The sequence below is a fragment of the Lynx rufus genome, unplaced genomic scaffold (assembly GCF_022079265.1).
Source record: "Lynx rufus isolate CCGP_SWC_20201006 ecotype Redwood Valley unplaced genomic scaffold, mLynRuf1.p SCAF_26, whole genome shotgun sequence".
In the NCBI taxonomy this organism is placed as follows: domain Eukaryota; kingdom Metazoa; phylum Chordata; class Mammalia; order Carnivora; family Felidae; genus Lynx; species Lynx rufus.
In genome coordinates, this window is record NW_025814841.1 from 15851286 (window position 1) to 15878204 (window position 26919).

General features: G+C 37.3%; 1 protein-coding gene across 1 annotated transcript in view; it reads right to left on the minus strand.

Annotated features, from left to right (window-relative positions):
* Nucleotides 1-275: 275 nt before the first annotated feature.
* The window catches only part of DECR1 (2,4-dienoyl-CoA reductase 1), a 39153-nt gene continuing 12509 nt past the window's right edge, over nucleotides 276-26919 (minus strand). Inside the window, exons 3-10 of the mRNA XM_047088990.1 lie at nucleotides 25286-25343; nucleotides 25075-25161; nucleotides 23966-24113; nucleotides 8509-8608; nucleotides 3342-3414; nucleotides 1053-1199; nucleotides 534-596; nucleotides 276-430 (exon numbers count right to left, since the gene is read on the minus strand). Of these exons, the coding sequence (XP_046944946.1) occupies nucleotides 371-430; nucleotides 534-596; nucleotides 1053-1199; nucleotides 3342-3414; nucleotides 8509-8608; nucleotides 23966-24113; nucleotides 25075-25161; nucleotides 25286-25343 (736 nt within the window). The 3' untranslated portion in view covers nucleotides 276-370. The remainder of the gene's footprint in view (nucleotides 431-533; nucleotides 597-1052; nucleotides 1200-3341; nucleotides 3415-8508; nucleotides 8609-23965; nucleotides 24114-25074; nucleotides 25162-25285; nucleotides 25344-26919) is intronic.

The window sequence follows — 26919 nt, forward strand, 5'->3', positions numbered from 1 at the left end:
CCCTCTACTTTTGTTTTTTTAGGCCCCATCCCCATAGGCATGGTTTAATATGTAACTCAAATGCTACTTTGACCATTAAGATTCTCCTGACTTTTTCAAGTTATAATATCTGTTTCCTTCTCTGCATTTCCAAGCATTTTACCTCCACCAAAGCCTTTACTCACTAGCCTTTTTTATTTTTAAAAAAACTTTTTGAAGGGATAATTTCCCATCTTACAGATCTTTAAATATAAAATGTATACCTACAGCTGAAAGCACGATACACACCCAGGCTGTGTTTGTTCGTTAACGATTTATTAGACTTGAAAATATTCAAAAGATCATAGACTGTATCATTTCCACTGTAACCAAGATGAAGGCCAGAGTGATCTTAGGAGCCTTTTGTCTTCCTGATGAGTCCTTCTATCGTGTCCCACTGCTCCTTAGTGACCTAACACAAACAGAAAGCCAACTTAATGTGGTTCTTGCATATTTTTAAAGCTTATTAGTATCTTAGCTGCTAATATTATATTATATTCACAAAACGGCATTACCTTGCTCAGACTGTTGAATTCCCCTGAAATAAATGCTTCCTCTCCACCATCAAATCTAATGACCTGAAGGAAAAAAAAAAAAAAAAGCAAAAATTCTGAAACTAACACCTTTTAAAACGGTTCTGAACCATTAGACATTCTCTCATCTTGATTGGATGGAACATCTCCTCGGCACTTTCAATCAAAGCCCAAATTCTGAAGACAAAAGTGATGATTAAACCTAATCTGATTAACTTATTTTAGAATCCTTTTTCCCCCCATCTCCACAATTTCAAATTCTACCCGATATTAAAAATCATCCTAAAGGCATGTCTTCCAAGGTAATTTGCATTTAATAAAATTAATTTATCCATGAAAAAATTCCATAGGCTAAACAATCTACATTAACATTTTATATTGTTTGCAGCTAAATAAATATTTTAAATCATATTTATATTCAATATTGTCAGGACTGGTTCCACAACATGCCTTTCCACCCCAAATCCACGTCCCCCAAAAGTTAAGAGAAACAATGCTTACTGCCCCATTAATCCAAGAAGCATAGTCACTACAAAGAAAAGCAGCAAGATTTGCAAGTTCTTCTGTAGTTCCCAGCCGACCACAGGGGATTCTGTCAATCATTTCTTTCTCAAATTCTCCAGTTGGGTCAAGACGGCTAAAGGCACCCTTAGATATTAAGAAAATAGTTAGGTCGCGTTTTTTGTTAACGCAACTCCTTTCCTATCTAAGAAACAAGTTTGTAAGAAATGGAATATTACTATGGCAGCCTGTTCATACCTTAGGCCTTGTAAACAACAGAGGAGATTGCCAAATTCTTCCATATTCATTTTAGCTCAAAACAGGACATTTTATCTTATACTTACAAGAAAAAAAATTACTAGAAAATATGACCTTTTTACCTTTGTTTTCTTCATCCATAAAATAAGGATACCTGTCATGAGCCACCTCACAAGACTGTTATAAGCATCAAAGGAGAAAAGGTATATGAAAGTACCCGGAAATACCTACAAGCCCAGTGTGCTGGACGTAGTAGTGATATTGTCATTTGATTTAGAAATCAGAAAAGTACCTCAAGTAGGAAACCTTTCAGGGGAAATTCCTTTTCTCCTCCTTTCTTCTCAAAATAATTGGAAAGGAGGAAAACAAGTAGGGAGGAATACTAAATTCAAGTAGGTCTTAAAGAAAAAAAAAAAACAACCAAAAAACTAAATTTGCCAAACAATGTCTGCCTTCTGTTAATGATATGAAGGTGCGGACCAAGATGAAGTACGGATGTGCATGGATCAAAAAATAAATACATAAAAGACTGGGTTTCTCTGTATCAACGCCTGGGAGCCGAGGTGACAGCTGTCTTCAATAAAACAGGTATGAGACAGAGCAAGCCCTCAGGAGGCTCCTTGGGGGGTCCTCCAGCTCTCCCTGCACACGAATCAACCGGTGGAGACAAAGGGTAGCAACGGGCTACCTGGCTCTACCAGTGCTTGCTTCAGAGTTTCTAGACTTCAATTTTCTTTTAAACTCTTTAAAGCTACATCCGTGTTATCTGTGTACAACTTATACCTCTACTGCTACGCTGCAAGCTCCTTGATCACAAGGACTGATACCTCTACTGCTACATTGTAAGCTCCTTGACAGCAAAGACTCTGTCACAAATGTTTTTGTATTTTCTCAGCACCTTTGCATACAGCAGACACTCAATATATGTTAAATAAGTAAATAAAATGCAGGTGATCTTTCCTAGTTAGTGAGGGCTTAAAAAGAAGCTCTGTGACCCCAGGGTTTTCTTCGGATAGCGCTCAGCACAGTGCTGCCCTGAATCACGTGTGTTAATACATGCTTTTGAGTTATTTTTCCATTAATTGTATTAGACTCTTTATTATTGAAGTGTCAAATAAGATAGCCAAGTTTCAGTCACTCAGGTAGTTCTCCTTTCCATTTCCCCCCCTTCAAGCTGCTAAAGAAACTAATACAGCCATTTCCTCATTGATATTTAATACCCAGAACTACCTACAATCCAAATGCTCCCTAGCATTATTTTCTAAAGTATTTATTGATACAACTAGAACAAGTGATCACACTTCACTGAGGCCTTCAGAGCTATATGCCAGTTAGTGTTGTAAATTCTTGCTTCACATGAAAACAGAAAGTGAGAGGGAAGTTATCTGGGGCAGTGTGAGAGAACACAGAACCTGTGGACATTCTGAGCAGCAACCGTAACAACAATAGTGATCATTATAAGTTGCAGTAAGTATCTGTAATGATTATTAATTATAGGTGAAATGCAAGCCATCAGAAAGATTTGTAATCAGAGACATGGGAGTCAAATGGCATGCATAATTGAGTGTCTGAAAGTGAAAGGCAGAGACGTGAGCAAAGAAAACGCTACCTATCGCAAGAGCAGAGAACCTTCTAGAACATCTCTTAAAATAAAAATATACTTCCATTTCCAGGAACTAAAAAAAAAAAGGATGTCAATCAAAGAAAGAATCCTTAAAATACGGTGAAGATTAATAAATATAGGGTAATAACAGATCACTGAAGCAAATCAGACAAAATACCAAAATTGATGGCACAAAAGATCCCAGAAGATTACGACACTGAAATAGATCTTATCAAGAAATTATATAGCTGCTGTATTCCTGTCCACCTCCTTACTTATAGTGGATAATGGCAAAACCCTCTTCTCTACCACTAGGGCTCCAAGCTCAGACATCTCTGACAAGTCCTGCACACAACAATCAGAATACTTCTACCAATATTTCATTCCTTAATCATTCACAATGAGATACTAGGCAAACTAAACCTTACTTTCGTTTTTATAGGCCCCGGTTGAATCACATTGAATCGTAGTCCATATCTACCCCATTCAGCTGCAAGAGACCTAAAAATTAAAAAACATAGATTCTGAAATATTACACTATATGCTAAAAATGCTAACAACCAAGACTCACTGCATGCTCACTACATGCCAGGGACTACAACCCCGAAGTACGTACTATTATTATTCCCCATATTATAGACAAGGAAACTGAGGCACAGAGAGGTTAAATCACTTGCTCTGGGTCACACAGCCCGTAAATCAACTTTAAGTGGTCTAGCTCCAGAATTTGTACCTTTAATCACTCTGTTTTAATATCTACTATTTATGTAGCAGGATTCTCACACAGAGTCCTGACGCCAAGGCTTTTCTTTCCAGGAAGCAACTTTATTTGTGCCAGCATCGCTCAGTTGGGTTCATTTCTGAAGAACTGAGCCCCGAACACCACGTGGCATAGTTTTTTACATATTTTTTACTTCTTTGTCTCCCACATATGGTAACATACAGACATGTAGTCTGATTAAGTGTCCCATGTTACAAGGTCATGAAGGATGTTTTCATGTATGCGTATACAACCGGATTGCCTTGAGGTTTTTTTTTTTTTCTTTTTTCTTTTCTTTCCTTAGGGAGGGGGCCCTACCACATTTACATTTTAGTGTCCTTCCATAATCACTATGCTCTACCACCCACCATTTACACTGCCAAACCAAGTCCAATATCAAAATACATTATTAGAGTAAGTATCACAATTTAGCATGAAGAGTGAGAGAATCATGCCCTCCCCCACATCTTCTGGAGTTCAGTCCTACATGTACAAAGTCCAAAATAGCTTGACTTATATATAGTCCATTGGATTACAATGTTTACAGCATCACAAGTGCTTTTAAGTAAGAGATGAATTACAAAGATATAAAATACTATCTATATCCATGTTTAATGAGGCTTTAATATAATTGTTGAACTGCACTCAAAAGGAAATAGGAACCTAACAAAATCTTACTAAATGGTATGACACAAAATATAACAATAATAGAAAACATGGAAACTTGAAGCAATCTGTTTTAAAACCCTACTTGATAGACAGGTCTTAACTTTTATTGTCTCATTTTAGGAATTTATATTCATATGTACATTTGTGTCTATATATACTTAATCTAGTTTCAAAAAATGACTTAGGGTAACCATTGAAAAATATATAAATAATGGGGGCGCCTGGGTGGCTCAGTCGGTTAAGCAGCCGACTTCGGCTCAGGTCATGATCTCGCGGTCCGTGAGTTTGAGCCCCGCGTCGGGCTCTGCGCTGACAGCTCAGAGCCTGGAGCCTGTTTCAGATTCTGTGTCTCCCTCTCTCTGACCCTCCCCCATTCATGCTCTGTCTCTCTCTGTCTCAAAAATAAATAAACGTTAAAAAAAAAAAATTAAAAAAAAAAGAAAAAAAAAAGAAAAATATATAAATAATGCAAATAAGGATGATAAAATCATTTGAAGGAAAGAAATAGAGAGAAGAAGGAAGGCAGGAAAGAAGGAACGAAGATAAAAAAAGGATAAGGAAACACAAAGGAACCAAGAATGGAGCTAATACCTAAATGTTCTATGGCATTCCATATAATCACAATACGTGGGTCACAAATTTGCATCCATTCTTTCCATGACACTATGCAAAAATGAAACCTAATCAGTTACACACTTTGCAGTGCCCATAAGGAAAAAGCAAGCTAATATCTCAGGAAAAGCACAACTGTTCCTGATTAAAAAAAAAAAAAAAAAAAAAAAAAAAAAGATCAGAAAAACACTTCTTTCAAGAAGACTTCTAAAATGAAAATTGTGTAATGTAAATAATACAATACTGCATACTTGCAATAGATACAAAGAGATAAGTCTTATGGAACTACAAGAAATCAATTAACATGACCCAACAAGATCAATTCAAAGGCCAAATCAGAGGGTGCCTGGGTGGCTCAGTTGGTTAAGCCTCTCACTCTTGATTTTGGCTCAGGTCATGATTTCATGGTTCCATTCATGAGATTGAGCCCTGAGACAGGTTCTGGGCTGATAGCGTATGGAGCCTGCTTAGGATTCTGTCTCTGCCTGTCTCTGCCCCTCCTATGTGTGCTCTCTCTGTCTCTCAAAATGAATAAATAAACATGAAAAAAAAAAAAAAACAACCCACAAACAGCAATTCAGCAAAATTCATTCTATTGGGGTGGGGGTGGGAGGGCAGGTGCTCCAAACACAGTCTGTTAATCTGTGTTAATCCATGGGTGCATTTTAGAGAATGGGTGGATTGCATCTCTTTGGGGCAAATCATACATAAAGATTGCTTCCCTGAGTGATACTTTTGACAGAATTCATGACCATACCTACCCTTGGCATGTACTTGTAGTGCATCTGCTCCAAATTGCTAGGAAAGTAGTAACTTCATGTCCTAACAGAATTACCGAGCCAAGCAGAGTTTATGGCTTCCTGTGAAAAACTGAGCAACCTATTAAGGAAACATGCCTAGAGGAAAAGCCATCCAATCTCTGCTGAGAGGTGCAACAGATACACTTTTTCCAGTCCTAACTCTCATTAAACTAGTTTATATTCTGATAACGTGGTAAGAAATCCACCTCATTAGCTCATTTTGCGTGACAAGATGCTAAGCATAATATACTCATTATATGTTAGCCATTATTGTTGTTAAATCAACAGATGTTTATCGTGTACTTACTGTGAGCTGATAACACTTTATAAGTGTTACCCTCAAAGAAAGGCAGTCCCTGCTCTCAAGAGAGCAGTCTTATTCTCTCAAAAGAAGCCAGCTCAGTTATATCACAAAGTAGTTACTCTTCTGGGAATTATGTAAGGTGTGCCATGACTGCTTAAAGGAAGAAGTACTTCAGTCTACTGAGAGTGAGAAGGAAGGCTTCCTGGAGGAGGTGATATTTGAGTTAACACTTGAAGGAGTAGGAGTTTATGGTGAGAGGCAAGGGGGAGGAAAACAGGATGGGAGATACCAGAGCATAGGATGGAAAACAAAAGATAGCCCAGGCATATGGGCCAGAATGAGTGAAGGACAAAGACACAAACAACATGCAGTATTTGGGGACTTATAAGGCCTTATTCAGTAGGACCATGTACCATAAAGTATGAGAAGAGAACTGATGGGAATGCAGGCTGGAGAGGAAGTACACATTTACTGAGTATCTATTTCATGCAATACACTATGCAGTAATAAAACAAAACAAAACAAAAGAACAAGCAGCACAGAATCATAGACCTTAAAGGACATGAAACTGAAACTTCTAACAAGATCAAAGGTCCTAACAAGACAAAAATATTTTTTGAGAGAGCACGCACACGTGATGGGGGTGGGGGGCACAGAGAGAGGGACAGAGAGAGAATCTTAAGCAGGCTCCATGCTCAGCACGGAGCCCGATGGAGGGCTCCATCTCCTGAATGAGTTCATGACCTAAGCCGAACGAAATCAAGAGAAGTTGGGCACTTAACCGACTGAGCCACCCAGGCACCCAAGACAAATAGTGATACTGTACAAATGATGCCAAAATAGTCAAGTTCTAATTCCTTATTTCTAATACCATCTGACCTTAAAAAAAAGGTAATTATCTCTATTCACACCAAGACTCAACTTGTAAGTATAGTAATATGTCTTTGTATCTCAAATAAATATATGTTACTGATTTAAACGTTAAAAAGAATTTTGAGACTACTTGGGAAAGAGAATAATTGTGCAGTTCAGCCAGCAAGGAGCAAGAGCTACACATCAGACCTTGCCAAGAAATAAGTATATAGAGATGAATAAGGCTTCTCCCTCACAGAACTCACATTCTAGTGGGGAAGTCAGACAGCTTGGACAGGATGTTAAAAAGGAGTCTTGCGTGTCCTTCCCTGTGCCCCTCATTGGTACACTACCTTCATTTTAGAATCTATAACAATGGGTGGCATTTATTTATTGGTGTGTTAGTCTTCTCACTAGACAAAAATAAAGTTTTAAGGGTGCACAGAGTAGAGAATAATTCATTCTGTTCTAAAGAAATGAGAGAAAACATCACAGAGGAAGTGATATGATGACAGCCTTGAAAGTAGGGAAAATATCACAGCAAATTCCAACAGCAGCATAGCCCAAGCACAGAGAGATGAAAATGCACGGCATATTTAAGGAAATACAGAACAGTTCAATGGAAATTAAAACACAAGAAAAATGGCATAAGACTATACACTCAGGTGGGCGTGAGGACTATTCTACTTCTATCACTATTGTATCGTATCGCTGGTACCCAGCATAGTGTCAGGCACACAAAAGGCACAAAATAAATATTTATCCAATTAGTCAGTGAATAAACAAAGGTCAGGGACCAGTTTATTTAGAATGCCATAGTGAGTTTTGGCTTTTATTCTAAAGAGTCATGGAAAAATGATCTAAGATTTTAGCTAGGGAGTATCATAGGCATACCTGTATTTTTAGAGAGATGATTCTGGTGGGAATATGCATAAAAAATAAAGAGGGAAAAGACTGGTAGCAGAGAAACACATTAGAGGGCTATTACAGTAAGCCATGATGACAACTGACATTACCACAAAAACAGTGGCAAAGGTTGATGGGGAACAGATTCAAAGAGCTATCATATGCTGCTGAGAAAAGGCCACAAGATCTGGCAGTGGTGACTGGTTTATGTTAGTCCTATGAATCTCACACAGCAGGTACAATAAAAGGATGAAGGTGTGTTTAATAGAGATCAGAAACAGACTAAAGATAAAGGTATATGGGAGAACAAAAAGGCTGTACTCCTGTGCTATCTAATATGATAGCCACTAGCTACATGTAGCTATCTAATCTTAATTTTCATTTTAAAGTAATTAAAATTAAATAAAATTTAGGTTCTTAGTCACTGTAGCCACAATTCAAAGGTTCATATGTGGCTGTTGGATAATGCCGAGTTATAAAACACTTCCATTGCCGCAGAAAGTTCTATCGGGCAGTGCTGACCTTGACAAATAGGACTCATCCAAGAAACAGAAAGTATGTTTTCAAGTAAATGCAAATTAATCTTTGTTTACTTTTCTCTGGATGGAGACTAGAATGAAGAAATTTAGCTCCATGAACTACCAAAGTACACTGTTTATCTTCAGTGATGGGATTAACATAGGAGTACTCACTTGTTCATGGCCTCCACACCCGCTTTGGCAGAAGCACTTGGTACTACAAAACCCGACCCACTTTCAGCATAGATGGTTGTAATAGCAAGAAATGCTGCTCCTGAAATTGGAAAAGGATATAGTAATTAACAATATGGCCAAATCTACGCACGTCAGGAAAACATGGTTTATAAGAATGGGATCTGATTCAAGAGGATATAACAAAAATGTAGCATTTTGTAAAACTTCAGTAGCCCTAAATTAATGAAAGAGTAATCTCTAAAACTGCTACATCTTGCTAGTAATCTTGCTGTCCATCAAGGCGGCCTAGTCTGTGCTTACTCGACATTCTATACCGGGTGAGTCAATATCGAGGCCCAAACCTCAGAGGCATGGCCCTATATAACCCCCTGCATAGTCAGCTGGATGGGATTTCCACTAACCAAGCACCCACTTAAGTAAGAATAAATTAGAATCACAACTATATTAGCAGGGACTTCTGCTTCCAGCCACGATGGACTTGCCCTCCTCCTGTAAACGTCTGCATAACACATACAATTACATGATACAACTATTTTCAGATACCATACAGCAGGCAGGGAAAGACAGTGACCCCTGAGAGAAGAAAAACACGTGAAATGAGCCCTAAGGCCACCCCAGATTTTTGTCTAAAGGTACGATACATATACTATATACTCTACAATGTAATATATACCACAAACATACAATACTACACACACACACACACCGTACACATATACTATATAGACTGTGAGATAAGGAAGAGAAATACAAGTGAAATATGGCATTCTCACTGAGTTGAGGAGACAGAGATCAGAGTTTGGGGAGACTGAGGAAGCTGGAATTTGTGAGGAGAGATCCCCCAAGGAGAGAAGTATGCAGATAGAGAACTCTAGAAATCTGCACAGTGTCTCTTTGAGTCTTTGGTCAAACAGCAAGCTGTCCGTGTCTAGGAGGAGACTTCACGAGGCCAGGTGAAGAACAAGTGCCAGGGAGCTGGAAGCTGAACAAGTCCCAGACTTCACATAGGGATGGGATAGAAGGGAGTTCAAAGTAGCCTCACTGAACATCCAGGACTTTCAGTGGAGAATTCAGAAAAGCCATGCCTTACTAGGAGTGTTAAATTAGCTAAAAGTAAAGACTACCCTACACGGAGGCAAATAAAGCTTAAAAATGAATACCAAAATGACCAAGCTGATCCACAAGTAACTGAACTGTTTGCTAAAATAAAACTCAACACATTTCAAAGGAAAATTTTAATAAACACACACATATTCAACAACATAACATTCATAGCATGCAGTCAAAAATCGCTACACAAAAAAGACACAAACATAACCAGGAGAAAAATCAGTTAATAGTCTCAGAAATGCTACAAAAGATAGAATTGGCAGACAAAGACCTTTAAAATGATATTACAAATATGCTAAAAGATTTCAAGGAAAATGAGTATAATAAAAAAAAATCAATAAAAATACAGAAATAAACCAAATAGGAATTCTAAAGCAAAAAAAAAAAAATACAATATCTGAAATGAAAAATTACATGAATGGGCTTATTTGTAGAAGAAAGATCCACTGTCTTGAAGACATAGCATCAGCAATCAGTGAAAATGGAGGACAGTGAAAGGAAAATAGTTGGGAAGGGAAAAAAATAACCAGAGCTTCAGTGAGCTGTAGAACAGTATCTAGCATGCTAGCATATGTACAATTGGTGTCCCAGAAGGAAGGGGAAGAAAAGTCACTTGGAGAAATAAAGACTGAAAACTTTTCATATTTGGTAAAATCTATATCGATCCAGGGAGCTAAACAAATCCTAGGTAAGATGAATACAAAGAAAACCATACCAAGGCATATCATATCAGTCACTCAAAACCAGTGATAAAGAGAAAATCTTTTTTTTTCTTTAAGATTTTATTTTTAAGTAATCTCCATACCCAATGTGGAGCGCGAACTTACAACCCTGAGATCAAGAGTCGCATGCTCCACCTACTGAGCCAACCAGGTTCCCCAAAGAGAAAATCTTAATAGAACCAGAGGAAACAGTAAAAAACATAAACAAGGGAACAGATATTAAAAATATTCACTAACAGTAGTACCTGGGTGGCTCAGTCAGTTATGCATCCAACTCTTCATTTTGGCTTAGGTCATGATCTCATGCTAGTGAGACCAAGCCCCTGTGCTGGACGTGTAGGCTGCTTAAGATTCTCTCTGTCCCTCTCCCTCTGCCCCTTCCCTGCTCAAGCTGGCATTCTCTCTCAAAAAAAAAAAAAAAAAAAACTATTCACTGACATCATCAGAAACAAAGTTAGCTCAGGTCATGATCTCACAGTCTATGAGTTCAAGCCCTGAGTCAGGCTCTGTGCTGACTGCTCAGAGCCTGGAGCCTGCTTCAGATTCTGTGTCTCCCTCTCTCTCTGCTCCTCCCCCATTCATGCTGTCTCTCTCCCTCTCTCTCTCTCTCAAAAAATAAACATTAAAATTTTTTTTTAAAAAATGAAAGTGATATTTTCTGACAAAAAAATCTGAAAGAATTCAATGCCAGCAGACGCATACTAAAAGAAATATTGAAAAAGTTCTTCAAGCAAAATGAAAATGATACTAAATAGAAACTCAAATCTTCAGATGGAATGATGAATGTCAGAAACAGTAAATCAGTCAATATTTACAGTTTTTGTTTTCCAAATGTCTTTTGAAAATAACTGACAGTATAAAGCTGTATTAGAAAGTGACACAAAACATACAGTAATCAACAGTGCTTGGGACATAATACATTCTCCATAAATTGACTAAATGAATGAAAGTTTAAAATAATAATCTTTAGCTGCTAAGAAATCACTGATTTTCTATTTTTTTAGCCACTAAACTAGATAATACTCCAAGTGTAATATATCGTGTACATATATATATATATATATATATATATATATATCTTTTAAAACAACATATGCTTTAAGAAATTTAAAGGACAATAAGTGTGAAAGACTACAATAAAAATAATTTGAAGAATATTCAGATAAGTTTTATTCCTCCTCCAAAAATATCTAGCTTCTCTTCCCCTCTGCATTTTCCAAAGTAGCAACAAAACTCAGCACATCCTGGACAATACGGGGGAGGAGAAGGGGGCAGGAGTACCATTTTGAGGACATGAGAAGATAGTCATTATGGTAACTCCTTTTGTATATCAAACTCAGCCTCTTTTAGTGCTGTGAAAATTATTTTCCTTCCAAAATCACTCTGTGCAAAAGGAAGGATGTCGAACATTCATGTACACAATCACACTACACTGACAACAGAGGCTAACCGCATCACTCTTACAGCAAAATCATAAAAGCTACTTTTGCTTATACAAAGCAAATGCTCCAGTAGAAAGTGCTCCAAGGGTGCCTGGGTGGTTCAGTTGGTCAAGCGTCCAACTTCGATTCAGGTCATGAGCTCATGGTCCAAGACCTGCATCAGGCTCTCTGCTGTCAGCACAGAGACCACTTCAGATCCTCTGTCTCCCTCTCTCTCTGTCCCTCCCCCACTCTCGCTCGCTCTCTCAAAATAAATAAACATTAAAAAAATTTTTTAATTAAAAAAAGAAAGTGCTATAAGTTCTGATTCACATTAAACAAATGTTTATTAAGGTGTGGGAGAAGAGGAATTAAGCCATTTTATATAAAAGATGTTGTCCTCTTCTTTCTCCTTTTAGGTTTTATTTTCTCAACCTAGAAGATCTGGGTCACCCACTGCCTGCAATGAGACAACAGTGCTTCTTTTAATTCTATGAGGGTAAAAAGGAGGTAAAATTTGGAAACTATACTATTCCAATAGGGTTAATGCTGCACAGTGGAAAAATACAGCAGGACTTTAAAGAATGAAAAATAGTGCTAAAAGGTCAAAATAAAGATTGTTAGAGGCACCTGGGTGGCTCAGTTTGTTAAGCATCTGACTTTGGCTCAGGTCATGATCTCGAGGTCCGTGAGTTCAAGCCCCGCCTCGGGCTCTGTGCTGACAGCTCAGAGCCTGGAGCGGGCTTTGATTCTGTGTCTCCCTCTCTCTCTGCCCCTGCTCGCTCTCTCTCTCTCTCTCTCTCTCTGTCTCAAAAATAAAGAAACATTCTAAAGATTGCTCATTAATCGTTGCTACCTATCAATCTTTTACCCTCATGTAAAAAAAGTGCACCATTTTGAAACTGATAATATCCAGCTTTTTAATTACTAACTGTAACTTCAACTGACTTCCTAGCTACTCTGCCAATTTCACTGAAATTTGACTCCTGGCCTTAAACCTATACAAGGATCTGTAGCCACATCTCAAACTCAACCTCTGTCATCATCTTGGTAGATTTCAAACACCAGGAGGACAAGATTAGAAATCTCACAGCTCTAGGATCTCCTCATCCCCAACAAGCTTCCCTGCTACCCTGCCACAACCTGAGCTCTGCCATCACATGCCAAAATATTGCTACAGTGCCTCCCTCACTCTCTGGATCCTGCCCTTCCAGCACTCTCACACCCTCATACTATATGTGTTCCTTAAGACCTCATTATAAATTCCGGGTGCTTTTCCTCTCATATTCCTTAGGCTTATAATTCACTCCCGGTCTAACTTGCTTATTTGCCACGTAGACAATTACTGAATTAATCACTTAATGCCTAGCTACCATGTTGTCTGAAGACCTCAATCCTCAACTCCTCAATACCAGAACTGCCTTCTCCACTGGTAGAAGGGACTGTTACACTGTTACAACTGTGAGTGAATGTCACTGGAAAGATACATCCGCAATTTCACCTGGCTCTCAACACTGCTCATCAGCTCTTTCATTATCCAGAGTAAGACCCTACACCTGTGTTTCTAATTCACAGCTCCAGGGACTAGACCATCCTTTCATTGGTTCTTGTTTCTTTCTCCTTTAACACTTCTCTTCACTGGGCTCTCCCCTCAATCATAAATCATGCTTCAATCTCCAGTCAGAACGTATCTCTTCTTAAGATCCTTCAATTAAACTTTACTAATCTCCAGAGGGTAAACTCCAAACCCCTTACCCTCATTTCTTGCCTCTCCAGGCATTATATGTTACACATACGTAACACTGAACTCCTTATACTTCCTAAACACACAATTGAGCTATTGTTTGTGGCTTTCCTCTTCCATTATTGCCAGCAATTAATTTTACTGACAATCATGGCAAAAAGAGAAAATACAGCACTGCTCTGCCTTTTTGATTAGGGCACAGAAGACCTCATCTATTGGCCATTTTTCAATAGAAGCTCAGATTAAATTTAAATCCAAAAATCATCATTGCTCTAAAAGTTATTCAAAGGAGGATTATATAACTTAAAAAAATAGAATAACTCTTCTAAAAAAATATTATCTACTAAGTAAAGAATTATCTCAGTTGAACATTTAATATAAACACATTATTCACATAGACTGAAACTTGGAAGTTTAATTACAATAAGTAGTATCAGGACTCTGGTTTTTCTAGTCTACTTTAATTATGGGTCCTGGTCTCAACTTTAGGCATTTCATGGCACCCTTGTAACTGAGGTAGTAAACATACACTTATCTTGGTGGAACATAACGTTTTCTTTAATAGCTAACACTTAACTGAGCACTAGCCTGGGCCAGGCACTGTTCTTAACACTTTACACGCACTAGTTCATTTAACCATCACAGCAATCCTAGGAAGGAGGTTCTATATTATCCCCAATTTACAGAAGAAAAGACTGAGGCACAGAAAAGTAACTTGCCCAAATTCACAGTACTATCAAGTGATGTAAGCAGGATGGGAACAGGCAGTGTGATTCTAGAGCCTACACCCTTAACCACTACTAAAACTGCCTAAGAAACTTCCAATTACATAGTTTAAAAGAAAAAAAGATTCCCTTCAAAATTTCCAAATCACTTTACCTTTATATTATCTTCATAATACACCAAAGTAAGGTACATGGTTGCTACAAGAAATTTTAACAAATGAATTTGAGGGGCGCCTGGATGGCTCATTCGGTTAAGCACCCAACTTCAGCTCAGGTCATGATCTCCCGGTTCACGAGTGCGAGCCCCATGTCGGTCTCTGTGCTGACAGCTCGGAGCCTGGAGCCTGCTTCGGATTGTGTCTCCCTCTCTCTCTGTCTCTCTCTCTCAAAAATAAATAAATTTTTAAAAAAATTTTTAAACAAATGAATTTGAAATGTTCCATCAAACTAAGTGAGATAACTCTGGCAAAAAGTGATTTTTGAAAATGATACTGATGCTGTCCTAATAAATTCTGAATGATGAGTAGAAACGTACTTTTAAACATTCTTTAAATGCACCCAGTATTCTAAGGAAGGACTGGACACAATACACAGAAATGTGTCCATATGGTCCTAATATTCTTTAAAATCTAGACAGCATTTAACTTGCACTCACACTACTGAAAAATAAGAAGGCCACACTCTACTCCTGGTCTACTCTTCCTTGCTTGTGCAACAAGGTGCACTTGCTTCCATACCAGTGATTTTGCCAAATGACTGGTCATCTTGTTTTATTCCAGTAGTAAAGCTGACAGACATAACCGAAAGAGCTGTTAAATACGCCCTCAATTCCTCTTGTTTTTGTGGCTCTCAGAAATGTTTCATATACAAACCATCACCTTTCGTGCTTAGTGGTAAGTTAGGAACTCGTGGCGACAGTAATGGAGAATTGAGAATTTAAAGCATCTACCTCATATATAAAAAAGACTAATTCTGAGCCACGTGTAACTATAAGGGAATAAAATAGTACACACTTTACAGTCACTGCAAGTATTAAATGAGCTAATAAATGTTTAGCATTTAGAACAAAATCTGATACAGAATAAACAATAAATGTTTGGTGTTTTTTTTTTATGATTATTTTTATTTTTGAGACAGAGAGAGACAGAGTATGAACGGAGGAGGGGCAGAGAGAGAGGGAGACACAGAATCGGAAGCAGGCTCCAGGCTCTGAGCCATCAGCCCAGAGCCCGACGCGGGGCTCGAACTCACGGACCGCGAGATCGTGACCTGAGCTGAAGTCGGACGCTTAACCGACTGAGCCACCCAGGAGCCCCTGTTTGATGTTTAAAAAAAAGGAAAGATGAAAGGCAAGAAGGAAGGAGGAAGAAGGAAGGGAGAGAGGAAGAAAATACGGCTAAAGTTAAAACATTTCCTTACAAATAATATTTTGCTTTTTGCTTGTTCCATATTCTAACACCTGTTGGGTATTCTACCTTTATTTAGTAATTATATAAGTGGCAGTGATGACTACAGAATTCTCAAATGGTCCTATGTGGAAGGAATTCTAGCTTCTTGGTATAAAGTAATCCATGTGACTCAATTACCAAAGTTAGTCCAAAATCAAGTACAATATCTGGGTAGGCTAACCTATAATAGGATTTAAGAAAAAATGTTTTATTTGAATAAAATCCAAACAAATATTTTTTAAATAATTTTTTTTTAATTTATTTACTTTTGAGAGAGAAAGAGAGACAGAGACAGAGAGTAGGGGAGGGGCAGAGAGCGAGGGAAATACAGAATCCCAAAGCTCCAGGCTCTAAGCTGTCAGCACAGAGCCCAACAAGGGGCTTGAACTCATGAGCTGTGAGATCATGACCCGAGCCAAAGTTGGACACTTAACTGACTGAGCCACTCAGGTGCCTCCAGACAAACACATTTTTAAAAGACAATAATGGGTATGTGGCCAATATTTTAACTTCAATGTCAAGTAATTTTTTAATGTTTTTAACGTTAAATATTTATTTTTGAGAGAGAGAAAGAGAGCACACACACAAGAGGGGGAGGGGCACAGAGAGAGAGAGGGAAACACAGAACCTGAAGCAGGCTCCAGGCTCCAGGTTCCCAACATGGGCTCGACTCACGAACCTGAGATCATGACCTGAGTTGAAATCGGACACTCAGCTGACAGAGCCGCCAAGGTGCCCAAACAAGTAATTTAAAATTCTGATAAGCAGCCAAAAATGACATTTATCAGGCTGTTTTGAACACTCATGTACTATGTTTTTGACAGTGGTACATGAAGGAGACATGTTTTGGACATAGCTTAAACATGATAATCAATTTCAAAAAGCAGGGCTATAGCCAACACATCATCTGTTCACAAAAAACAGAGGTGAGGACTGCCAGAGCAGGTGAAAAGAGGAAGCAACATTTGCATACAAATTGCCCTCAAATAATTGGCTGATCCCTAAACTGAAAAAGCACTGTTACAGCTCTAAGAACCTCAGTTAAAAGTAATAGCTGGAAGCTGAAAAAGTGAGCCTTAAGAAAATTTTAGTGAAACAAATCTACCAATACACAAATAGGATAATATATCATAACCAAGCAGGATTTAGATTCAGAATGCAATGTTGGTTTAAAAATTCAAAAATTATGGACTTCAAGCTGTATTCCAAAGCTGTAATCATCACGACAGCATGGTACTGGCACAAGAACAGACACTCAGATCAATGGGACGGAATAGAGAACCCAGAAATGGACCCACAAACCTATGGCCAACTAATCTTTGATGAAGCAGGAGAGAATATCCAATGGAATAAAGACAGTCTCTTCAGCAAGTGGTGCTGGGAAAAATGGACAACGACATGCAGAGATATGAACCTGGACCACTTTCTTACACTATACACAAAAATAAACTCAAAATGGATGAAAGACCTAAACGTAAGACAGGAAGCCATCAAAATCCTTGAGAAAGCAAGCAAAAACCTCTTTGACCTTGGCGACAGCAACTTCTTACTCAACACATCTCTGGAGGCAAGGGAAACAAAAGTAAAAATGAACTATTGGGACATAATCAAAATAAAAAGCTTCTTTCTGCACAGTGAAGGAAACAATCAGCAAAACTAAAAGGTAACCGATGGAATGGGAGAAGATATTTGCAAACCACATATCTGATAAAGGGTTAGTATCCAAAATCTATAAAGAACTTACCAACTTAACACCTAAAAAACAAATAATCCAGTGAAGAAATGAAAAGACAAATGACATGAATAGGCACTTCTCCAGGTAAGACATCCAGATGGCCAACTGACACATGAAAAAATGCTCAACATCACTCATCATCAGGGAAATACAAATCAAAACCACAATGAGATACCACCTCACAGCTGTCAGAATGGCTAACATTAACAACTCAGTCAACAGCAGATGTTGGTGAGGATGTGGAGAAAGAGGGTCTCTTTTGCACTGCTGGTGGGAATGCAAACTGGTGCAGCCACTCTGGAAAACAGTATGGAGGTTCCTCAAAAAGTTAAAAATAGAACTACCCGATGACCCAGCAATTGCACTACTAGGTATTTATCCAAGGGATACAGGTGTGCTGTTTCAAAGGGGCACATGCACCCCAATGTTTATAGCAGCACTATCGACAATAGCCAAAGTATGGAAAGAGCACAAATGTCCATCGATGGATGAATGGATAAAGAAGACGTGGTGTGTGTATATGTATATATATACATATACATACATACACATACATACATACAATGGAGTATTACTCGGCAATCAAAAAGAATGACATCTTGCCATTTGCAACTACGCGGATAGAACCGGAGGGTATTATGCTAAGTGAAATTAGTCAGAGAAAGACAAATATCATATGACTTCACTCATATGAGGACTTTAAGAGACAAAACAGATGAACATAAGGGAAGCAAAGCAAAAATAATATAAAAACAGGGAGGGGGACAAAACATGAGACTCTTAAATATGGAGAACAAACAGAGGGTTGCTGGAGGGGTTGTGGGAGGGGGGATGGGCTAAATGGGTAAGGGGCATTAAGGAATCTATTCCTGAAATCATTGTTGCACTATATGATAACTAACTTGAATGTAAATTTAAAAAAAAAATTAAGAAATTAATCAATGGAATTCACCATACTAACAGGTTTTTAAAGCTGGGCATGTCAATAAGCATAGAAGATTTGACAAATGCCTATTCATGATTTAAAAGAAAAAAATCAGCAAACTAGATACAGAAGCAAATTTCCTCAACTGATAAGGAACACTTAGGGAAACCTACAGGTAAACTCATAATTAATGATGACTGAGTGGTTTCCTCCTGATATCAAGATAAAACATTTACTTTCACCACTGCTATTCAACATCGTACTGGAGGTTCCAGCTGGTAAAATAAGGCAAGGAAACTAAATACAGATTAGAAAGGAAGGTATAAAGATTGACTTTTTTCACAAACAATTATCAATAGGGGCGCCTGGGTGGCTCAGTCAGTTAAGCATCTGACTTTAGCTCAGGTCATGATCTCACAGTTTGTGGGTGCGAGCCCTGCGTCGGGCTCTGTGCTGACAGCTCAGAGACTGGAGTCTGATTCAGATTCTGTGTCTCCTTCTCTCTCTCTGCCCTTCCCCCACTCTCTCTCTCTCTCTCTCTCTCTCTCTCTCTAAAAATAAATAAACATTAAAAAAATTTTTTTAAATTACCAAGAATATAGAAAATCCTAAGGAATCTGCCAAAAAAGCTGTAAGAACTATTAATTAATTTTAGCAAGCTCACAGAAAAAAGGTCGATGTACAAAAACAAGTCCACCATATTTTTAAATACTAGAAGCAAACAATTATAAAATAAAATTTAGAAAACAATATCCTTTAACATAACACCAAAAATATAAAATTCTTTGGCAGAAATAAGACCTACACACTGAAAAGAGCAAAACATTGCTGACAGAGATTAAAGACCTAAACAAATAGAAAGATACTGCATGCAGACTGACTGAAAGACGATATTGTCAAAATATCACTTCTCCTCAATATAATCTATAAATCTATAATCTATAATGTATAAATCTGTAAATTTTGACTCCTGGTCAAAATTTCAGGAGACTCTTTCGTAAAAATTATTGAATTCTAAAATTTATATGAAAATGCTAAGGACATACAATAGTGAAAGCAATTTTGAAAAAAGAATAAAGTTGGAGGACTCACAATACCTGATGTCAAATTAATATAAAGCTAATCTATATATATGTATACATTATAAAGCTAAGTAATCAAATAATGATAGATGTATCAACTGAACAGAATAGAGAGGTCAGAAATTGACCTACATTTATATCAACTGATTTTCCACCAAAGTACCAAAGTATTTCAATGAGGAAAGGATGGACAGATATATGCAAAAAATTAATCCTGACTGTTATCTCATACCACATGCAAACATTAACTCAAAATGGATCATGACCTAATTGTAACAGTGAAAATTATAAAAGTTCCAGAAGAAAACAATGGAGAAATTAATTGTGACCCTGGGTGAAGGAAAGATCTCTTAGATACAACTCAAAAAGCATGAGTCATAAAAGAAAAGTTTCATTAAACTGAACAACATCAAAATTAAAAACCTTTTATCTTCAGAAGACATTGTTAAGAACAAGACAGATCACAGACTGAGAAAAAAATATTTGCGAAGCATGTATCTAATAAAAGATTTATACTCAAAATATGTAAAATAACTTTTCAATCAACACTAAGACAAACACCTAATAAATAAACGGACAAAAGATTAGAACAGACACTTCATCAAAGAATATATGCAAAGACCACAGGAAAAGATGCACAACTTCATTAGTCACGAAATGTAAGTTAACACCACAAATGAGGGACAACTATAGAGGACGGCTAAAATGTAATATAACCAATCCAGTGTGGGCCAGAATGTGGCACAAATGCATATAAATTGCTGTTGGGAAAGCAACCTCCTAGAGCCAATTTGCAAAACCGTTCAGTGGACTTATCAAAATTTAGTTTCCTCAACTCATCAAAAGACACTGATAAGGAAATGAAAAGACAAGCGACAGATTGGGAGAAAATATTCTAAAGACATACTATATCTGACAAAGTCCTCAGTCCAGATTAAACAAAGAATTTCTATAAATCAATAATGAAAAGACAAACAACCAAATAAAAATATATTAAAAACTAAGATAGTGAGGAGTAAGTGGAAGATGGAAGAGGGAACCCTTGGGAGCAGTAAAAATGTTAGATGTCTTGCCTGGCGCGATGGTTACCTAAGTGCATAAGCTTATTAAAAGTTCAATTTGAACACAAAAAATCTGTGGGTCTCACTATATACAAATTTTACCTCAATTTTAACAAGCTAAAGTTAATACATTTGAGTTATGTTTTACATTTATTTGTTCTTTTTTAATAAGCTTATAATAGTCTTGATTTCATTCTATTTCCACACTGATATATAAAAGTACATTGTAAATTAAATAGTGCCACAGTGGTATAAAGTATTATTAGTGTTACCTCAATAAAATACTTTTTACACGTCCTTAAATCACCTCTTTTGAGTTTCAGGAGGTATCTCTTGTTTCTAGTGATCTAGGGTTTCATGTAAAAATTCCTATCCTATCCATGTCCTTTGTGACTACATTTATTTAGTTTTTTTAGTATGAAATTTATTGTCAAATTGGTTTCCATACAACACCCAGTGCTCATCCCAACAGGTAGTCTCCTCAACTACATTTAAATAAAACCCTCTATTAGTGTCTTTTTTAGTCTCTCTTCATTGCAAGTTCTCTCAATTCTTTAATAAAATTAGGTATCCTTTTCCACACTGTTCACTAATTTTTACATTGATACGTGATACCTTAGAGATTAATGGATCTCAGCATAATATTTTCAATATTCTTCCCAATAAGGATCAGCTATGTATTTACCAACCTTTGTGGTTATAAGAGTACATTGGGCTAACGTTTTTAGGAGTTTCCTAAATCTTTTTTTTTAATGTTTATTATTTATTTTTGAGAGAGAGACAGAGACAGAGCACAAGTGGGGGAGGGAAAGAGAGAGAGGGAGACACAGAATCTGAAGCAGGCTCCAGGCTCTGAGCTGTCAGCACAGAGCCCAACACGGGGCTCGAACTCACGAACCGTGAGATAGGACCTGAGCTGAAGTCGGACGCTCAACCAACCGAGCCACCTGGACACCCCAGGAGTTTCCTAAATCTTTTATTTGTTCATAATTATTAACTTTGCTTCAATGTTACTTAGAAACATACTTTAATAATGTCCTTCTAGTTCTAGCTTTTCTGTCTCTGCTAAGGTCACCTCTCTCGTGATCCTCAGTCATCTGCTATCCCCTCTCCAAGGGCATATGTCATCACCAATTCCTGCCAGCCAATGTCTGCCTTCCAGTTGCCTTCCCTTCTCTAGTCTGAGTTCCCTGGATATAGAACCTTAACTAATTTCCTAGATTCCAGACCACCTAACGTACTTCTGACCACAAATTACCAAAGACTGCCTGCCTTCTGAACTGACTTCCACTTTGACACACTTCAGAGATCATCAGCACCTAAGTTCCTTGACTGTCGCTCCAATACCAGAATAGGCCCTGTGCACTGTACTCCACAGCCCAGTGGTACAAGTCCTTCAAACTCTGTCAGGTTATGGCATCAATAACTGACAGGAATCTTGGAAGAATAAAAACTGGCTTCCATCTTTTAAAAGTCTTAGCTCATATATTTTTAATGAAGCCCATAGAATTTTAATCCAATGTGATGAGTAAAAATAGATCATAGTCTGTTAAAATGAACGACAATAATGAGAAAAGAAGGGGGAGTCAGACAAAAATCAAGAGTCACAGAGATGGGCAGCGGAAGGAATAAAAGAGACAATGGAGCAGAGAAACACAAAGGTGAGAGAGACCAAGATGAAGAACAAAATAGGGAACCAAGAATGAAGAACTGACAGAGACAGAGAAAGAAATAGAGAAATGAGTAAGAGATAAGGAGAAAAAATCGGAGACAGGAGAGACAAAAGGCACACAGGTCAAGGATCCTAGGACAGAGAAAGAAAAAGATAAAAAAAAAAAAAAATCTTGGAAGCTCCAAATGGAACTGGAGTAAGTGACCTGAAGTTTCTATTTCAATGAGCTCAGGGACAAAAGATGGCAGTTGTACACATACAAAAACAGGCAGCACCTCTCCAGCATCCTTCTGTCTGTTCCTACATTTTTTCTCAAGCTGGCTTGAGAATTATCCACACTGTACAGAAGAAATGGAATCTAATGAGGCAAAGGCTTCCGAACCAGAAGGAACCTGGCCAACTCCATGCCTTCCCTTCTCCCCACAAGCCTCAAGGACTCTTCCCCCTTTTCCTTGTTCAGAATGCTCTCTACCCTAAGAAATACCCCTTTCAAGTCCCACCGCACCCTCCCCCCACCTTGTTCAGGGACAGAGTCTCATCCACCTCTGTCATTTGTGCATATAGTACAGGACCTGTTACACAAAAGTCATCAGTAAGTGTCCATTAAATGAACAAATATACTCTGATTCTAGGCATATAAGTATGTACACACGTTACACACATACATAAATTACACATATATTTACTACTTATATTTCATGAATAGAGTTTGTTCCTAGTACTAAACAGAAATGTTCTAGTAACTTCCCTGCAGATCTATTTTCCCCAGTGTTCTCAACCACACCGATGTCATCATCATCCAAGCTACTCACCCAGCACAAACTCTCTCATGTAATCAGTAAGGCCTATTGATTTTATCTGCTAAATGTCTCCTAATTTATCCCTCATGTCATGTGGCCACATACCAAAAGAAAAGACAAACCCTTCGGAACGGTCTCCCTAATTTTTTCCACCCCCCACATTGTTGTCAGTATCCTTTCCAATCAAGTCCAAGACATGACTTGAAGGAGACACCTTCAAGAGAAATCCCTAAGAAAACAACTCCCATTTCCTTCACAAGTAACATCAAATTTTCTTTTTTTATTCTTTTTTTTTAAGTTTATTTATTTATTTTGAGAGAGACAGAGACAGTGCAAGTGGGGGAAGGGCAGAGAGAGAGGGAGACAAGAGGATCCCAAGCAGGCTCCTCGCTGCCAGAGCAGAGCCCAATGTGGGCCTCGAACTCACAAAACCATGAGATCATGACCCGAGCCAAAACCAAGAGTCAGACACTTAACTGACTGAGCCCTCAGGTACCCCAACATCAAATTTTCTATTTCGATATTGAGAACTTTCCCAATTACACCCAATCCACATCCCCACTCATTTCCCACTATTCTGCCTCCTCATCTCTAACCACATCAAATTTCTCATCAATCCCTAAACGTTTGTTTATCAGGTCTCTTTCCTGGGACATTTTCATTTACTTGCCACCCTCCTTTCACCCCAACTTCTCCATATCAGGATCTTGGAAAATTCAGCTCAAATTGTGTCTTGTTCCTCAACCTGATAATCATCCTAGGGAGAGTTAGTCATTCCTATCTCTGGGTTTCCAACATACATGAAATGTATATTTATGACAGCTCATATCATAACATCCAGTAATTATTTAGGTATCTTTCTGCTCCATTAGCCTATGAGTTGCACAGATACCAACAATGTCTTATTGACTTCTGTAAATATCCCAGGACTTATCACAGAACCTGTGTGCAGTAGGGACTCAATCAATATATGAAGAATTAATAAACATACCTTTCTGTGCTTTAATTAGTTGCTTTCCAATTTCTAGAGTCACATAGGCAGTACCATTTAGAACTATGTCAGTTATGGTCTTCCAAGCATTAGGAGAGAGTCTTTCAGTGGGAGAAATAAAATTCCCTGCTGCATTGTTTATCACAATCTAATAAAGCAATAAGGCAAGTTATAGAAATTTTTAGATAAGGAAGAACATTTTCCCTCCAGAGTTTTTACTTCTAAAACATACTAAATCCAAATACCATTAAGGTAAAATTGATAGTCTGCTATGAAATAAAACCACAAGATTTGGTTCAGTTTTACTTTTTTTGAGCCTGTAAAAATCCCCTGTGTTATTTACCACATTTCAGAATCCTATTCCCTGTCTCAAAATTAGGGTAGAATCTATCATTAAGAAAACAAATACAGATTAAGCATGTCTACCACTTATCTACACTGTATTTCAAGGAATCTCAAAATGCCTTTTAATTTCTGGTGACATTTTGGCTTACTTTACCCAATGAAATTCTTGCTTGATAACATGTTTCTTCACTATCAGTAAAGATTCTACCCAGCTCTATTAGCAGACTCAATATTACTGGTCTGTCTGAAAATATCTTTAACTCAGAAGAGCGCTCTCTGAGACTACTGGAGGAAATTGCTTCTTTCCCATATGTGAACCAAACAACAACCAAATACTCATACACAACTCGGGTCTTAAAAGGAAAAACCTGGAGTATTTTATTGATTTCTTTACTTGTATTATTCTCCTCTACTGATGGAGATAATCAAAAGTTATTAGGAAAAGCAAAGAGCATGAATCATTTAAACTAGATATTGTGTTGTTGGATAATTGCTCTTATTTCATAATCTTATTAAATAAAGTGAAATCAAGTTTGTTCTATATGACTGTAAATGCATTTTTTAAGTATTTCTGAAAGGAAATGGTATAGCAGTTCACCTAAACTGTTCCCTGCTCTGAGCAGAGCTGGCTCTTCCCTTAAGAAAGAAAATAGCTTCTCAACACAGCACTTGCTCACGTACATATTTTATTTCCTGAGTGCATCCTTAGTACTCTTGTGGGTGTTATCAACATCCTGTTCTGGCCTCATCAGCACTGAACTTACGTCGGGATGTCCCGCAACTTTGATCAGTTCTGACACAGTGTTTTGCACCATTTCAGGATCCCTCACATCACACTGAACTGCATGAACCTGAAAAATAACACAGAGAAAAAGAAATCCAACAATTTCCAGACTTCTTAAACCAAAAGCATGAAAAAGTTACTTAAACATGTTTTATTTGTAAATCCGAATTAAATAACTCTTTTTAATGTACCTTATTTCCAGTCTGAGAAGAAATTTGTTCTGCCGTATCTTTCAAAACATCAATCTTTCTAGAAATAAAAATATGGTACTTTGCATGAATTCTGAAATGACTTCATATTATATTTTTCTTTTTAATTCCATAAACTGAATTCCATAAATTAAAAACAAAGAGAATCTATAGCTTAAACACATGCATTTTTGACAAAATACAAAAGCTGTATCTATAAACAAATCAGTTTGAATGAATTTACTTTCCACAAGTTAATTTAGTATAATTTTTGTATACTTGATACTCAATTATTGAATTATTTACTTTTAAACTAGTTGCTTTATATCTACTCATAGTTTAAAATTATTTCCTTAATACAAAAATGCTGATTCAAAGGGGTACATGCACCCTAACATTTATAGCAGCATTATCAACAATTGCCAAATTATGGAAAGAGCCCAAATGTCAAATGTCCACCAACTAATGAATGGATAAGGAAGATGCGGTGTGTGTGTGTGTATATGTGTGTGTGTGTGTGTGTGTGTACACACACACAAAATGGACAATGGAATATTACCCAGGCATCAAAAAGAATGAAATCTTGCCATCTGCAACAATGTGGATAGAGCTAGAGAAAATTATGCTAAGTGATATAAGTGAATCAGAGAAAGACAAATACCACGTGATATCACTCATGTGTGAAATTTAAAAACTCAAACAGATAAACACAGAGAATGGGGGGAAAAAAAGAGGGAGGCAAATAAAAGACTCTTAACAATAATAGAGAACCAATAGAGGGTTGTTGGAGGGGAGGTGGGCAGGGGGATGGGCTAGCTGGGTGATGGATATTAAGAAGGGCCCTCGTGATGAGCATTGCTGTTATATGTAAGTGATGAATCACTAAATTCTACTCTTGAAACCAATATTATACTATGTTAACTAAAATTTAAATAAAAACTTAAAACATGAAAAAAAAATAAGTAAATAAATTTTCTTAATTACAATAATTTCTGTTCCCTTGCCCAAGCCTGCTTTAGAAAGAAAATACATTTATGATATAATGTAACCTTATATTATACTATATGAAATCTGTTATGTATAAAATTTATGTTAGTAGATTTTAGACCAAATTTATGGATATAAAAGCATTATATGCATTTAGCTTCATACTCTCGAAAGAAACATGAAAAATAAACCATAAGCATAAATTATGTAGTGTTACAAAGAAAATAAGATTTTAATACTTGCAAAAATGTTACAATATAAAAAAATGTTCTGGCCAATTTGCATGAAAGGAAACATCTGAAAGAGATTCCTTTGGCCCTTTGTAAATTACATTGTGACTTGTCATTCAGATTATTATTCAGCCTATCTAAAAATTTTACACTATTCAAAATAGGAGGAAGGTGAAGATTTTTTGACCAGTCTTTAAAGTTCTACACTTACGTAGGCATAGAGTCCTAAAAATAGTCATAGTTATAGGGCCTAAATAAGAAATTCCATCTACATGGCCTTATCCTTCCCACATTTATCACAAGAGATGTTTTGAAATATCTACCCATCTTATAGAAAATGGAAGGATTATATCCATTACCCAGGTACAAGGCTAACTAGCCTTTGAAGCAGTAACTATAATCACTCTCACTGAAAAAAAA